The sequence below is a fragment of the Puma concolor genome, chromosome E2, assembly GCF_028749965.1.
Source record: "Puma concolor isolate L17-30 chromosome E2, mPumCon1.1.hap2, whole genome shotgun sequence".
Classification (NCBI taxonomy): Eukaryota; Metazoa; Chordata; class Mammalia; order Carnivora; family Felidae; genus Puma; species Puma concolor.
The window spans coordinates 52,509,107-52,525,269 of record NC_141681.1 but is presented as its reverse complement, the minus strand read 5'-3'; the positions used below and the strand labels follow the sequence as shown (position 1 = coordinate 52,525,269).

The 16,163-nt window shown below is 62.3% G+C and overlaps 1 protein-coding gene across 5 annotated transcripts in view; it reads left to right on the top strand.

Moving 5' to 3' along the window:
- STRN4 (striatin 4) overlaps positions 1-16,163 on the top strand; it is a 26,746-nt gene extending 10,583 nt beyond the window's left edge. For 2 of the 5 annotated variants that reach the window (XM_086690188.1, XM_086690193.1), the window contains 14 exons: positions 1,998-2,195; positions 4,127-4,268; positions 7,468-7,627; positions 8,181-8,315; positions 8,653-8,768; positions 10,317-10,492; positions 10,571-10,618; positions 10,921-11,042; positions 12,215-12,385; positions 12,544-12,684; positions 13,126-13,224; positions 13,337-13,423; positions 14,730-14,965; positions 15,197-16,163. In XM_086690188.1, the coding sequence (XP_086546314.1) occupies positions 1,998-2,195; positions 4,127-4,268; positions 7,468-7,627; positions 8,181-8,315; positions 8,653-8,768; positions 10,317-10,492; positions 10,571-10,618; positions 10,921-11,042; positions 12,215-12,385; positions 12,544-12,684; positions 13,126-13,224; positions 13,337-13,423; positions 14,730-14,899 (1,765 nt within the window). In that variant the 3' untranslated portion in view covers positions 14,900-14,965; positions 15,197-16,163. The remainder of the gene's footprint in view (positions 1-1,997; positions 2,196-4,126; positions 4,269-7,467; positions 7,628-8,180; positions 8,316-8,652; positions 8,769-10,316; positions 10,493-10,570; positions 10,619-10,920; positions 11,043-12,214; positions 12,386-12,543; positions 12,685-13,125; positions 13,225-13,336; positions 13,424-14,729; positions 14,966-15,196) is intronic. The other 3 variants (XM_086690191.1, XM_086690192.1, XM_086690190.1) reach the window with 3 other exon arrangements.

Sequence of the window (16,163 nt, the reverse complement as noted above, 5' to 3'; positions counted from 1 at the left end):
GTGCTTCCCTGCCTCTCCCCTGCGGGGGTAGAGGGGACCTCGGACACAGGCAGGCACTCTAGATGACACGGCAGGTGAAGGCAGGTGTGCTCCAGTGTGTGAGGGGCAGTCTCGGGGGTCCCCAAGGGACAAGGTCATGGTGAACATAAAAGGCTTCTTGAGGAGCCACCAGAGGACCAGCGAGGGACTCTTGTATCTTTTAAAGCCACAGATACCCACAATTGATTTTTTCCCCCTATTTTTAACTTTTAGACTAGTCCCAGCTAGTTTCCATTTTTTTTAATTACAGAAGTAATAAAAACTAATTTGTAGAAGTGAGTAGAGTAAGTTGTAAAGGTTTATTTCACATCTCGAATCCCTTGTTCTGAAGGTTGAAAGTCACTGCTGTTGAGTTTAGTGTGTCTGTCTCTTTCCAGGCCTTGTGGGGGGGCATACTTCAAATGTGTTTGTGTGTGATCTTATACTCTTGCACACATTGACACTTTTGTTGTTGTTGTTGTTTGTTTATTTTTGAGAGAGAGACACAGAGTGTGAGCAGGGCAAGGGCAGAGAGAGGGAGACACAGACTCCGAAGCAGGCTCCAGGCTCCGAGCTGTCAGCCCAGAGCCCGACACGGGACTCGAACTCACGAACCATGAGATTATGACCTGAGCCGAAGTCGGACGCTCAACTGACGGAGCCACCCAGGCGCCCCTAACACTTTTTAAGAAAACGTTTATTTATTTATTTGGAGAAAGAGAGATGGAGCAGCGGAGGGGCACAGGGAGAGGGAGCCCGAGAATCCCAAGCAGGCTCCACACTGTCAGTTCAGAGCCTGACTCATGGCTTGATCTTGTGAACCATGAGGTCCTGGCCTGAGCCAAAGTCGGGACACTTAACTGAGCCACCCAGGCACCCCAACACTTTTTTTTTTTTTTTTAACTGAATTATACGGATCACATAACTTATTTGGTGAAACCGTTTACTGTGGCCGTCTTGGCACTCTGCCTCCTTTATTTTCTGCCTAGCGTCCCCATCAGTCATTTGCGGCCATGGTCCTCTGCAGTGGACATGTTGCTTGGCCCCTGCATTTTGGCTTTTATGTACAACATCCTGGCAAGCATCTGTGTGGCTGCATTATGCTTGTGTATAAAGGCTTCTCCTGGAAATAGACTTGAAAGTGAAACAGCGGGGCCAGGGTATGCTTATTTAAAATACTGTGCCGGGGCGCCCGTGTGGTGCAGTACGTTGAACATCCAACACTTGATCTCGGCTCAGGTCATGATCTCACGGTTCTTGAGTTTGAGCCCCACATCGGGTTCTGCACTGATGGCGTGGAGCCTGCTTGGGATTCTGTCTCTCCCTCTCTGCCCCTCCCCTGCTTGTATGTGTGTGTTCCATCTCTCTCTCTCTCCCTCTCTCTGAAAATAAACCTAAAAAAAAGGAAATCTAAAATACTGGTGTAGAGGCGCCTGGGGAGCTCAGTCGGTTGAGCATCCGACTTCGGCTCAGGTCACGATCTCACAGTCCATGGGTTTGGAGCCCCACGTTGGGCTCTGTGCTGACAGCTCAGAATGAACCTGCTTTGGATTCTGTGTCTCCCTCTCTCTGCCCTCCCCCACTTATACTCTGCCTCTCTCAAAAATAAATTTAAACGTTAAAAATTTTTTTAATTAAAAAAATACCGGTGTGTAGTCTTTATTATTTTTTTCTTAACATTTATTTATTTTTGAGAGACAGAGTGGGAGTGGGAGAGGGGCAGAGAGAGAGAGGGAGACACAGAATCCGAAGCAGGCCCCAGGCTCCGGGCTGTCAGCACAGAGCCCAAGGCCGGGCTCGAACCCACGAACCATGAGATCGTGACCTGACCTCAGGTTGGACGCTGAACCGAATGAGCCACTCAGGCGCCCCCTGATGTGTCGTCTTAAGTTGCTTCTCCAAAAAGGCTGTCCCAGTTTGCAGCAGCCCCCAGAGAAGCCAGGAGACCCCTGACCCACGCCAGTGCTGTCTCCCTGCAGGTACCTGGAGGAGGTGGGCTATACGGACACCATCCTGGACATGCGGTCCAAACGCGTGCGGTCCCTACTAGGTCGCTCGTTGGAGCTCAACGGGGCCGTGGAGCCCAGCGAAGGTGGCTCCAGGGCCACGCCAGGCCCCGGGGGGCTCAGCGGGGGTGAGTCGCTGCTGGTGAAACAGATCGAAGAGCAGATCAAAAGGTGAGCCCTTGGTGAGGCCTGGCAGGTCTGTTCCTCTGTGTCCCCTCCTCCTGATGAAGGCCGATGTCAGAAAAGCCAACGGTGCTCCCTGGTGCTCTGGTGGCCACTTCCTTCCTGGAGGGTATTGTGGGTCCGTTCGTTCCAGAGCCTTCAGTGCCTTCATTGTGGGATCCCTGGATTCTCTTCTGGGTCCCCCTGCACATACTCCCGTGGTGTCATCTTCGTGCCGATTCGCGTCACGGCTCACGTCCGGCGCGGCGCTTCTTCTGAGGCTCAGGCCTTAAACCGCCCAGCACGTGGGGCAGCAGCTGAAGGCAGAGCCTGGGTGGCACCCCCAGCCCCCGGTGGGGAGCGAAATACATGGCCACCGCCCTGGGGAGCTCTCACTTGTTCGTCGTCTCACTGGTAGTTGTTCCTCAGCATCAGTGACTTAACATTTGGTGACGTTCAGTGCTGTGCAGAAGGGGAAGAAGGAAGAGTGATAGGCAGTGGCCCTGCTTTGAATGGGCGGCGGGGGGCCTCTTCACGGGGTGCCATCTGGGCAGAGAACCGCAGGAGATGGAGTAAGCCGCCCACGGGAACAGCGACCGTCAGGGTCCCGAGACTTGGCATGTTGAGGAACCCGCGGCCAGGCCTGTGTGGCTGCAGGGAGTGAGCATGTGGGGCTGTGGTCTGTGGTGAGGTTGAAATCTCAGGAGTGAGATGAAATGGGGCTGTACCGGCCACGATAGAGAGTTTGGATTCTTCTCTACGGGTTGTGGGAAGCCCGTGGTTTCGAGCGGGGGTGTGACACAATCCAGTGTGCTGGTCGGCTTCGAGGAGGAAGGGCTGGAGGGCAGGAGCGGGAGTGCGGCTGGGAACCTCCTGCGGGGTCCTGGCGAGAGGCGGAGGGCGCGCCAAGCGGCCAGCCTCTCCGTCCGTGGGTTTTCTTTTGGAAGGAGTGGGTGTCGGGGAGGGGAGGGAAACCAGGGGGTGGCTCTGGGGTTCGGGCCAAGCGACGGGAGCCGCGTTGGCTGCGACGGGAGCCGCGTGGAAGGAGCGTCGAGGGGGCCGTCGAGGGCGGGCGGAGTCCGCGGCCGGGCGGCCCCCAGTGCAGGTGACGCGTGGCCAGCCTGGAGCTCGGGTGGGGGTGGTGGGGGCTGGACTCCGAACTCCCCTCTAGTTCACCAGCATGCGGGCGGGGTTGGCAGGCTAGAGGCAGCAGCCGAGGAGGCTGGGCCGGTGCAGCCGTGTTGCCGAAGGAAACCCCAGAGATGCTCTGCTGGGAGGCCGCACGCCATGCGGCCAGGACGCGCATGGCCAGGACGCGGTGCCGGATTTGGCAGCCCGGAGGAAAGATCTGTCCTCCGGGCAGTGACTGTAGGTGACCTGGGCAGTTGGCAGGAACTCTCCGGAGCATTGGCCCCGTGGCCATAAAGGAGGATGTTTGTGTTTATCTGAACTTTGAATCCCACCCACTTTTCTGCCCTGGAGTCAGGTTTGGGCAAATAACCCTTTTGTTAAAACCCGTTATCCGCTTGGAGGCATCAGACGGTTGGCCAGGAGTGGAAATGGGAGGCCATCTGTCAGTCGGGAGGGTGCAGGTGCGTTGACGGCTGGGCCGCCCACGGGGCCCCGGGCGTTTTCAGAGTGACCGGTTCCTCTTTCCCGCCGGGCGCGTCTGCCGCTTGCCTGATGCGCGCCTGTGGTTTGCCTGGGCCGAGGGAACAGGGGCTGCTGACTCAGCGACACTTCCTCGGCCCGCTCTCCTGACCCGGCACGTGAAGGTGTCGGGGTGGGGTGAGTGTCTGTTGGTCAGAGGCTGCGATTGGAGCCCCGCGTGTGATCATGGTGGTTTCAGCCCCCTTGAGCGCCGGGGCCAGGCTCTGGCCACCTCTGAGCTTTGCCACCTGGCGGGACTAATGCCCCCCCTGCCCCCCTGTCGTGGGCAGGAACGCGGCAGGCAAAGATGGCCAAGAGCGCCTGAGCGGCTCGGTGCTGGAGCAGATCCCCTTCCTGCAGAGCTGTGAGGACGAGGACAGTGACGAGGACGACGAGTTGGACAGTGTGCAGCACAAGAAACAGCGGGTGAAGGTGCGCTCCCCGCCCCATCCCCTCCCCCGGGAGGGCCCCCCTGCTTTGTGTGCCGGCGGCACAGTGCCCCCGTGGGTGCTCTCGGGGCCGTGTCTCTGGCCACGCCCCTGCCTCGGTAACCTGTCGGGGCCTCGTCTTCCCCCACCCGTCTCCTCCCATCCTTTCTTCAGCTCCGAGAGGCTTCAACTCTCCAGACTGGGCCAGCCACACACCGCCCTCTCCGCGCGCTCTGTCCCTTGGGCTAGTCTGACCTCCATCACCCACACCGCGTGGCTCTCTGTCTTCTCCCTCGATAGACTGTGAGCGCTACCCGGCGGGGACTTAGTGTGCTCGCCAGCGTGTGTCCTCCCGCTCTTCTCTTCCCAGCACCCAGCCCCCGGCGTGGATGGCCGCTGCGGTCAGCCCGGGGCCAGGTTGGGGCATCCGTGGGGGCCTTGGTAGTTTTGAGCGTCCATCCTGCCCTTGCGTCGAGACCGAGGCCCAGGGGCACCCCCCGCAGGCCAGAGTCCAGATCTCAGCTTGGCTTCAAGATAATGGCCCTCGCCCCATTTGACCCCTGCGCCTCGACTGCCAGAGCCACCGTGTTCCTGCCGTTTCGGTGGCACCGTCCCCAGGCATCATGTGGGCTCACCTCACCTGTCCAGTAAAAAAAAAACCTCGCTTTGGGCCCGTGCGGACCTAGCTCTGCTCTAGCAGCGGCGACATGGAGAGAGAGGTCCGGTCCCTGGCGTGGGGAGCCGGCAGCCGGCGGGGGGTTGGTAAGCAGTCCTGTGCCAAGGGACGTGCTGCCATGCGGGCTGCACGAAGGGGGCCTGTGTGGGGCCTTCCCATCAGAGCCCTTCTCTGCCTCCTTCAGCCTTACCTTAGCGCCCCTCCTCTGCCGTCCCTCCACGCCACCTTCTCTGACCTCTCACCGGCCCTTCCTCCCCTTCTCTCGGCGGGGTCGGAGCCATCTGGACCCGGACCGCTCTGGGTCCTCCCTGTCTGGTGTCCCCACGTCTGTGTGGGACCACGTCTGTCCTTGCCACAGCTCTGTCTCCAGGGTCCCCGGTGCGGCTCAGCACAGGGTCCCGCCTAGCGTAGGCGCTTGGGGAACGCACAGAGCCAGGACGCTGGAGCTGGGTTCCAGGAGAATCAGGATGTCTCTGAGGCTGGGGCCTCTGATCCTGTTCGTGGTCTCTCCTGTGCCTCTTGGGATTTTCACTCCTTTTTCAGCTCTTACCTCATCCTCCTCTGGGAGGCCTGCCCGCTCCTCTCTGCTCCTCCCAGCAGAGATCATCGCTGACCTACACTCCCTCGGGCTTTTGTGTCTGTCCTCGCACTTGTCCTGCGGGCCCTGCGAGGGAGGCTCATCAGACAGGGGTCTCGCGCCTCCCCGGGCCCGCTGTCTCACCCAGGAGACCTTTAGTGACCAGACTGTTCTTCCAAAGATCTCTAAGGCTCCCGCAGCGGCCACTGGCCTGGCTGTGTGCCTTCGGGCATGTGATTCTCTTTGTCTTAGCGGCAGTTTCGGGGGCTCACCGTCTCTGTCTCTGGGTTGTTGAGGATTTCTTTAACGTGAATTCGTGCCTGTGGAGTCCTTGGCTACGCTGGGGCTGGCCACACCCGGTGCTCGGTGGTGGCAGTATTCGCAGCGCTGGGCACGGTGGGCAGAACAGAACTGCACGGGACACCTGTGTCATGGGCCCTGGAGAACGCCTGTTTACGCTTCCATGCTTCTGCAGAGCCCTGGCCCCACCGGGGCCTCTCTGGGCACGCTGGCCAATCCTTGAGGGAAGGAGGAGGAGGTCGCCGCGTCCCGTCCCTCTGGTCCTCCCACACAGGCCAGTGGCTGGCGCCTTACGGACGCCTGAGCGATTGTGACTCCACGGATTCATAGCCTGCTGTGCCGGCTTGGAGTGCTGGGCCTGCGTGGGGGCGGGGGTGGGGGGGGTCAGCCACACCCTCGAGGAGCCTGCGGTCTGAGGCTGGCCTTGTGAGTGCCCGGACTTGGTCCAGTCCGGGGACACTTGGGAGGGAGAGGATTCCCCGAAAGGGGTGGTGTTTGAGGCCGGTGGTCGCCAGAGTCCCCGTGCCAGGCCGGGGTGTGCTCTGACACCAGCACCTGGAGCAGAAGTCAGAGAGAGACCCGAACTGTCGTTGAAACTCCTGGAACCCCCCTGAGTCGTTTCAGGCAGCCGTGGGGATTGCGCGCACACAGCCCCCGGACGGCACTTTGTGTATGACGTGGTGACGCGGGCACCGCAGGAGGGTGAAGGATCGGATGCGGGTGTCCCTGTGGAAGGCCGGGCCACGTGGGGAAATGCGGGCGCCGTGCTGCTCCGAAGTCCCACGTCTGGGATGGGGTCCGAGCTTGCGGAGGGAGGAACACGAGAGGGTTTGGGCGTGACCCTGCGGAAGACCTCGCCTGCCTGGCATCCTGCTCCTCCGGGCGGGGGGACGGTGCTGTGCGCTCTCGGTCCAAGGTGGCGCGCGCTATGGAGCCTCAGCCCACCCAGCAAGATGGAAGGGAGACTCGGAGGACCCTCAGTGATCTTCCGGTCCAGAGCCGCCTCAGCGTCTCGAGAACGGCTTGGACCGGGGACCTGGGATGCGGGGCTTCGCTGCTCAGCCTCGGTTTCCTCATCTGTAGTATGGGAATAAGCACAGCGATGCCAACTCTTCACAAGGTTGTGAAGTCACACGGTTGAAGCTCGCTTGGTGCTCTGAAGAACGCGTAGAGGCTGGCACGGAGTTCGATAAGCCTTTGCCACCGTCACCCCCGCGCGTCCATGCCACTCGAATCGTGCATCTCCGCACACTCGCTTACACACGTAGGCACATACGTCTCTCCCCTCTGCTCTGCGGCGGCCTTTGCCGTCTGCCTCTCCCCACCCCCTCCATACAGGCTTGCGGAAGGGGAGGGTGGGGCCTGTGAGGGGATCACAGGTGGGGGCAGGGGTGGGGTGGCCGGGAGGAGGAAGAGACTTCCGAGCTGTGGGGCCGCCTCGGCCCCTGAAGGCTGCCAGCAGGGGGAGCGCTGCCACCAAAGCGCGTCCTGGCCCCCCGGGAAGGGCACGAGGGGAGGGAGGTGGAGCTGTGTCCGGTGTGGGACTCTTCCAGGCAGGGCCAGCTGGTTCCTGGAGGCGCGGCGGGCCTGGGCTTGGGCTCGCGCTGTGGGCGGGAGCCTCCTGACCCGTCTGGTTTCCTCCATGCCCAGCTGCCCTCCAAGGCCCTGGTGCCTGAAATGGAGGACGAGGACGAGGAGGATGACTCTGAAGATGCCATCAACGAGTTCGATTTCTTGGGCTCGGGAGAGGATGGGGAGGGCTCTCCGGACCCTCGACGATGTGCCGCAGAGGGGACCCACCACGAGTTGGGTAAGCTGAGGGTTTTCTGGCCAGCCGTCCTCACCAGGCGAGGTAGGGGCACACGCGGCCGCCCACAGCTGCTTCCTGCCCCAGGGTCTCCACCGGACGGATACGCTTCCTGAGAGGAGGGTGGCCGAGGAGAGCAGGAGCCCCAGACCGTGGCGACCGGGCCCTCACCCCTTCCCTGGAAAATCCCTGTGGGGACGCAGGCGGGCCCAGCTCTTCCCGGAACGGGGCCTCTGGCCCTCCGCGCAAGCGTCTAGTTCTTGGACCTCGGGGAGGGAACAGGACGAGGACCTGGCAGGCAGAGGCAGGCAGGGCAGGGCTGCATTCTCCTGTTCTGTGACCCCGAGCCACGAGGCCCTCGGCCGTCACACAGGATGGCCGGGGACTGAGTTCCCTGCAAGGCTGGCATCACAGAGCATCCTAGCTCAGTGCGCCTCCTCTGCCTGACCCCACTCCCACTTCGAGCCCTGGCGCTCCCTGGTCAGGACTTTCCAGCTACCTCACGTTGGCAGGAGAGGCCTCCGGTGGCTAAGGTGAACCGGAACACGGGCTCCAGCCCCGTGCTTTGTTCCTGCAGAAAGCCGGCGGGTCAAACTCCAGGGAATTTTGGCCGACCTTCGGGATGTGGATGGGCTGCCCCCTAAAGTGACGGGTCCCCCTCCTGGCACACCCCAGCCCCGGCCACACGAAGGTAAGCGGCCCCTCCCCCCTGGCCCAGTCCCCTGGGGCCCATAGCAGAGGGGGGCTGCAGAGCTAAGCCCAGGGCTTCTGTGTCCTCAGGGTCGAAGCCTGGCCTCTAGTCTGCAGCCTCCCTGTCCCAAAAGTTTGTCTGTCTGTCTGTCTCCCTCTTTTTTTGTCTGTCCTTCCCTGTCTGTCTGTCTGTCTCTCCCTGTCTCTTTCTTTCCAGCTGTGATTCTTGATCTCGTCCTCTCCCTGTCTCTGACTCCTGATCTCCCCCTCTGCCTCTTTCTGTCTTTCTTTCTCTCTCCCTGCCCCTCTCCGCCCCTTCCCTCCCCTCCCCCTACCAGGTTCCTTTGGCTTCTCCTCAGACGTTTTCATCATGGACACTATCGGGGGCGGGGAGGTGAGCCTGGGGGACTTGGCAGATCTCACCGTCACCAACGACAACGACCTCAGCTGTGATGTAAGTTCTTGGGGTGCCCTACCCCCCACAGGCCCTCATTGGGCATCCCGCACTGTGCCCACTCTTGCTGAGCTCTGACCGGGTGCCTGGCCTGCGCTGGGTCCCTTAGCGGGAGGACGCTGTGAGGTCATTCAGCAGCTCACCTGTTGTACAGAGGGGTGCGGACATGTACTCGGCACAGGGCTTGACAGGGTCGCCGAGGCACAGGGTCTGGAAGACACCTCGGCCCCTGCCATCTCCTGTAGGCAGTGCTCCCTCCCACCCCTGGCCTACGTGCCCCTCACATCCAGGCCCCGGATGGGCTGGCGGCAGGGCAGGACGGCATCAGAAGGGGAAGGGGGCTCTGGGTTGGCACAGCGTGGGGAAGTGGACTTGTGCAGGAGATAGGAATTGAGCTGAACTTGACAGCCAGAAACCAAAAAACCAGGCGTGGATGGGGCCTGGTAGGCAGGCGGGCCGGGGTGACAGGGAGGCCTTTAGGGCCGGTGTTCTGAGCCCCAGACCCACAGATGGGCCTCTGGCCCTCTGGTCTCTGCATCGGGTGCACGTGCACATTTCCCCCAGGAACGTTCACCACGGCTTTCAGCAGGATCTCGAGCGGTTGGTTCCCCAGCAGGGTTGTGGGCCCTGCTGTGAGATGCCAGGAAGGGGGGCCGAAGTAGAGGCTTCGAGCAGGCGTGTGTGCCTGTGAGGGGGTAACCACACAGTGGCGGAGCCTCTGGCCCTAAAGAACGAGGGCATTGGTGACAGCTGCGGTGGGGACCTTTGGGGATAGAGCCCAGACCAAGGGCTTTATCAGCTGTGGAGCCCGTGTTGGGGCAGGACATGGCATCTCGCCTGACAGTCTGCTCATCCTCCTTCCCGATGGGCTGCCCCTGGGTCCCCCGCTCAGAGAGTGACACCACCATCCACCAGGGCACCTGCAGGGTCTCTGGGACTCCCCCAGCGACCTGTTGATTCTGCTCCCCAGTCTCTCCCTTCTGTGCATACCTGTCCCCATTTCCACTCCCCAGCGTGTGGTCTCTGTGCCCTCTCTTTGCCTGAGAGGCTTCTCTCAGGGCCCTTTGGCCCCTGCAGCCACTCGTATCTTCCTACATCCGATCCGTGTCATTTCCCTGCTCTAAGCCCTTCCAGGGCTCCCTGTTTCGCTTAGGATGAGATACGGGTTCCTAGAAGTGGCTCCAGCCCCAGCTCCTGCCACTCTCTCCCTTGCTTGCTACAACCCAGGCCTCCCCTCAGGCTCTAGACCTGGCCTGCAGCCTCAGGGACTTTGTTCATGCAGTGTCCTCCCTCAGTCCCCTCCCCTGATCTGGTTAAGTCCTGCTCTCTTGACACCTTAGGAAAGCCACACTGACCCCCACAGAGGCGGTCAGGCTGCTCGGGTACTCAGAGCTCAGGGACCTGGCACCGCGGGGCAAACTGACTTGACTGCTTTCCCGAAGCCCCCTCTGTGGGTCTGGTTGGGGAAGGGACCGGTCCTTGGCCTCCTGGATGTCAGTCCGTGTCTGCGGGACCGTGGGGACGCTGAGGCACCTCCCCCTACCCCAGCTCTCTGACAGCAAAGATGCCTTTAAGAAGACGTGGAACCCCAAGTTCACCCTGCGCTCACACTACGACGGCGTGCGCTCCCTGGCTTTCCACCACAGCCAGGCCGCCCTGCTCACCGCCTCTGAGGACGGCACGCTCAAGCTCTGGAACCTGCAGAAAGCTGTCACGGCCAAGAAGTGAGGGCGGCAGCCCCGGGTTGGGGGGAGCGGAGGGGAGGGGCTCTCAGTGACATCCAGCTCCTCTGCCTCCCCCAGGAACGCCGCGCTGGATGTGGAGCCTATCCACGCCTTCCGGGCTCACAGGTGGGGAAGCGCTCCCACAGGCGGTCTGGCCCCGGCCCTCTGCACACACACCCCCTTGCTCCCGGTGCTCTGCAGACATGGCGCTCCCACGGCCGGTTCTGGGCGCAGCCTTCGGAGGAGGAGATGGGTGTGGGGAGCTAGGGGCGGGCCGGTCCGGGGGCACCACCGGAGCCCCGGAGGCCGGATTCCTTTTGGCCGTCCTCGAAAAATCTAGCAGAGGACCTCAAGATCCCATGGAGGGGGCCGGAGGAGGGCTGAGGCTGAGTTTTTCATTTCTCCTTCGCCACTTTCGTACCTTTCAGGGGCCCTGTGTTGGCAGTAGCCATGGGCAGCAACAGCGAGTACTGCTACAGCGGCGGGGCCGACGCCCGCATCCACAGCTGGAAGATTCCGGACCTCAACGTGGACCCCTATGACGGCTACGGTGAGGACGGCTCCCTCCTCTGGCTCCCACCCCCCTTGTCCACCGGAGCCTCTTCGTTCCCTCGGTGCCCACCCGTGCCTAGTGATGCAGGGCCCGGGGGGCACACCGTGTGCCCCCAGCCCGGGTGAGCCTGGAGCCTCGTGTTCAGCCTGTGACGGGGGTCACATGGGCTGAGGCAGGAAAGCGGTGGCGTTGGGGGGCCACTTCCTAGAGGAGCTGGCAGGTGAGCGGACTCGGAATCCACACCGGGGCCAGGGACCGGCCCATGCAGGGGCTTGGTAGGCCCTGCCGGTGTCTTCCTGTGGCCGAGTGCAGGCAGTCGGTGAGAAGTGGAGCAGGTGACAGGGGACAAGTTAGTTGGGCCAGGCTGTAGGAAGTCTGCACTTGATCCTTGGCACCCCTTTAAGAGTTAAGTGGAAAAGTGACCGCACTGCTATTTATTGTACGTCCCCTTCCTGATGCCTCTTCCGATAACTTTCTTGGTCGCACGCGTGGCTCTTTACTGCTTTGTGGTGGTAGAGTTTAGAGATCTGTGTCTTCCCAAGAACAGTCCCACCCCGTAAAAGGTCAAGGGTCAGTCCCAGGTAGTCTGTGCTCTGGGCCATGCGAGCTGCCACACGTTGGGGGTCAGCAGGGCCTGACCAGAGCACGCCGTGTGGACTTGAATGACGGGGGAGGCAGAGGTGGGAAGGATCAGAGGGCTTTAGAGAGACTGGGCAGGGCTTGTGCCCTGGGGCGAGGAGCCAAGGCAGGCAGAGTGGGGCACGACTCACGAGTCCCAAGCTGCAGAGGGTCTTGGGGCCACAGAGCCACCATTGTTCCTTCACGAAGGAGGACCAATGCTCCTTCACCATTGTTCCCCTTCACCAAGTCCTAAAACTTGTGTATTGAGCGCTCATTCTGTGCCAGGCACTATGGTGGGCCCTGCGGGCGTGCAAGGGAATCCCTGCCCTCTGGAGCTTCTGTTCAGAGCCAGTGGTCAGAGTGTGCGCGGCCGCTGCGGCGGGTTCCAGCGGTGACGGCTCCGAGGGCAGGAGGAGTCTGGGTAGAGCTGGGTGAATGGGCGGCTAAGCCGGGCAGCCTGGCTCTCAGCAGGGGTAGGTGCCCTGGAGCTGTCTGGGGTGGGTCCGCTGGCCCTGACCTAGCTTGTTTCCTTCCTCCGCTGGGTCTAGACCCGAGTGTGCTGAGCCACGTGCTGGAGGGCCACGGGGACGCTGTATGGGGCCTAGCCTTCAGCCCCACCTCCCAGCGCCTGGCCTCCTGCTCTGCTGACGGCACCATCCGCATCTGGGACCCGAGCAGCAGCAGCCCAACCTGCCTCTGTACCTTCCTCACAGCCAGCGGTGAGTCGGGGGAGCAGGGCTGGGCGCGGGGTGGGCGTGGGAACACGTCACAGAGGAACATGCCTCCCCACGAGGGGCCCAGGCTTCCCAAGTCCCGTCCCGCAGCCCCAGGGCAGGACCAGGTCTGTTAAGCAGCCCTCCCTTCCCTGTGCCCTCAGATCATGGGATCCCCACCTCAGTGGCCTTCACCAGCACCGAGCCCGCCCACATCGTGGCCTCCTTCCGCTCTGGCGACACCGTCTTGTACGACCTGGAGGCTGGCAGTGCCCTCCTCTCGTTGGAATCCCGGGGGAACAGTGGTAAGAGGGGCCTCAGGGACAGGGGCTGGTATCTGAATGCCTCCAGGGCCCCGGTTCCTCCTGTGGCTCTGCTGAGCCGGTGTCTCATCAGCAGAAGATGTCTCCCCTACCCCCTCGGGGGCTCTGGGTAGGAAGGAGATAAGGTCCCAGCAGCTGCCTGGCTCTCGGGAGGGCTGAGGGGACAGAGATCACCAGGAACTCGCCTGCCAAGCCTCGTGGTAGAATGCATGGCCCTTATGGGTGGCTCGTACCCATCCTGTGGCACCCCAGGCGTCTTACGGATGAAGCACTGTGGCCCAGGGAAGGGAGAGGCCTGGGAGCCCAGGCCCCCGGCCAGCTGAGCAGACAGCAGGGCCGTGGAGCCGTGGTTCTCTTCCTCTGGTCTTTGTCCTGGTCTCCCTGATTTCCCCGACATCCTTCCCTCTCCTCCTCTCCTTCCAGGCCCAACCCAGATCAACCAGGTGGTGAGTCACCCAAACCAGCCCCTCACCATCACCGCCCACGACGACAGAGGCATCCGCTTCCTGGACAGCCGGACAGGTGAGGCCCAGCCTTCCTGGTCCCCGCTCACTTGTGCTCACGGTGTCCCATCGGGCCCTTGACCTTCCCCGCCAAGGGAAAGTAACCTGCCGCCCACCCTCTCTCCTCTCAGGGAAATCCGTGCACTCTATGGTTGCCCACCTGGACGCGGTCACCTGCCTAGCCGTGGACCCCAACGGCGTGTTCCTGATGTCGGGAAGTAAGTGGGGACTCTCCTGGCTCCTAAGGAGCAAGGGTGTGTGGGAGCCGAGGAGGAAGAGACGCGGGCACTGGTCACGAGGGCGTATTCTGGGGCCCCCTCTCGCAGGGGGGCAGGGGCAGGGAGCCTCCCGGCAGAGACCGCGCACGCTCAGCCCACTGGAAGCTTTTGCGTGCGTCTTCCCGCTTCATCCAGATCACGCTGTCGGCAGGGTATGTTATACCCGCGTGCAGATGCGGAAACGGGCTCGTGGAGGTTCCGTGATTTGGTCGAGCGTGGTGGGTTGGCTGCAGGAACAAGTCCGAGTGTGTCTGGCTCTCAGTCCCCACAGGATTGTTAGCATTTGGAGCCACGTGCTCCGTGGATAAGGGCACTGGGGCCCGGCCACCACGGGGCTGTGCCTCAGAAGGATGAGGTGCGACATGGGCAGACGGGGAAGGGAGGTGAAGCGTATGCCGGGCCATCAGGAGTGCCATGGGTGAGGGGCCTCCTTCTGCTCACCTCTGCTCCCCACTGTCAGAGTATGTGGGAGGTTGCAAGCGAGCACACAGAGGGCGTGGGAGAGCACGTGGACGGGCCTGGTCCCATCGTGGCTGGGTCTTTGCCTGGTGATGGTAGCAGCTGTGCCTGCAGGTGCCGGTAGAGGGGGTGGTCAGGGAGGTCAAGCCCAGGGCAGAGAGGATTTGGGACAGGGCCCAGGTCCTCCGTATATAAGGGACACATCGAGCCAGCCTCCGCCACAGCCAGCCTGGTCCTTCGGACGCAGAATTCGGGCCGTCTCTGAAGGCGGCTCTTGCCCCAGGGCCCGGCCCTGTCCGCTCCACCCTCTCTGGCCTCCTCTCCATGCTCCTGCTCAGGCTGCTGCAGCCGTACCCGCCTCCTGCCCGTCCCCTGGCCACCCCTGCTGTTCCTCCGCATACCCCCGTGGCCCTTCTGTCATCACGGTGACCAGCTTGTGCCGGTGCTGCTGTCCGCCTGGCATTGCTCCTCCTGTTTTCTCATTTACCGGGGGCCACGTTGGAATGTCAACAGCACTGGGTGGGCAGCTTTGCCCAGGACGTTCACTGTGTCCCCGGGGCCTGGTACGCAGGTGCCCGGTGAACACTTGGTAACTAATGGGTGGACGGCCACCTGGGATAAAAGCATTCTCCTTTGGGCTGGGCGTCAGGAGGTGGCCGGCCGAGGTGGGAGACAAGAGGATGGAGACCCCCCCCCCCCCGTTGTTGAGGCTCCTCCAGTGGGGGAGGTTCGGGGAAGCCGGGGTACCTGCTGGGGGACAGTGCTCTCTGCTCCCACACCTGCGCAGGCCATGACTGCTCCCTGCGTCTGTGGAGCCTGGACAACAAAACGTGCGTGCAGGAGATCACGGCCCACCGCAAGAAGCACGAGGAGGCCATCCACGCTGTCGCGTGCCACCCCAGCAAGGCCCTCATTGCCAGCGCAGGCGCCGACGCCCTGGCCAAGGTCTTCGTATGATGCCCACCTGGCCCCGCCCCGGCCTCCACCTCGGCTGGGGAGCGGGGCCAGGCAGGTGGGACTGAGGTGAGAGGCCGGACAGGAGGGAGGCTTGGTCTGGGGGGGCTTCTAGAAACCCTCTGCGTCCTCACCCCTGACGGGAGGGACCTCAGATGTATCCCTTTGCCTGGCACTTCAGGAGGGGGCCACATTCCCAAGGTGGAAAGCCCTGGGCGTCGAGAGAGGGGACGGAGGTGGCCCGACCTCTCGTACCCGAGGTGTCATGCTCCAGTCTCCCCTCCCTTCTGTCTCCCTCAGACGACTCCCAGCCTCAGCGGAGGCCCGGAGGCCCGGCCTCTTCCCGCCTGCCTTGGAACCTGGTGGTGCTAATGCCCCTTTCCCTGGGAGGCCATCCCCCACAGCCTCCCCTTCCCCAAGCATCCTGGGGGGCAGCCTCCTTCAGGACTTACCCTCCCGGACGTCCTCGAGGAGTTTCCTCTCTGCACCCGGACACCCAGTCCTGGTATCTGAGCTGCTTTCTTGGGTGCAGCACAGCCAGGGCTGGGTGTCCTTGGGGATCAGCTTTTCCAAGACGCCAGAAGGTGCCAGGTTCTCTCTTTGAACCCCCGATCCCCCCTCCTTCTTCCCAGACCTGGGTGGTAGCTGTGCCGGGAAGAGCCCCAGGCGCCCCCGCTCTGGGTCCCCTGGGAAGCCATGGCACCAGCTGGACCCTGGTCCTCCTCAGCGGGGAGCGCCCGGCCTGGTCCACCCCAGAAGCTAGCCCCAGTCCACCACCCTCTCCTCCAGTTCCCTCAACACAGCTTTCCAGACACTACCCAGCGCCTCCAGGGCCAGTAACTGCCTGGGGATCAGGTGATGCCCTCGGGGGAGGCGCCCACCCCTCTCCCCTCCCTCCCCCAGCACTCTTCCAAGGGCAACCCCCCAGCCCCCACGGGGTCACCCATGGGGAGAGATGGCCTTCTCTCACCCCTCCCTGGGGCATGGAGGCTGGAGGGGGTCCCCCTGGTCCCCCACAACTCCCTGTATATCTGTATAAATAAATGGGATTTTAATGGAGCCCCGCCCCCACCCATGTTGTTATCACTGTGTGATAGTCTGTGTCTCCTCTCCTGGCCCTCCACTCTCTTCCTCTATTTATTTCACTCTTTTTTTGGGTTCCACCCTGAGCCCTCGGGCCCCCTTCAAGGTTCCTGTTTATAAGCCCCGTCCCCTCTGCCCTGGACTTGGATGTGAAACTTGTCTCAATAAACCCTTTGGAGTAAGA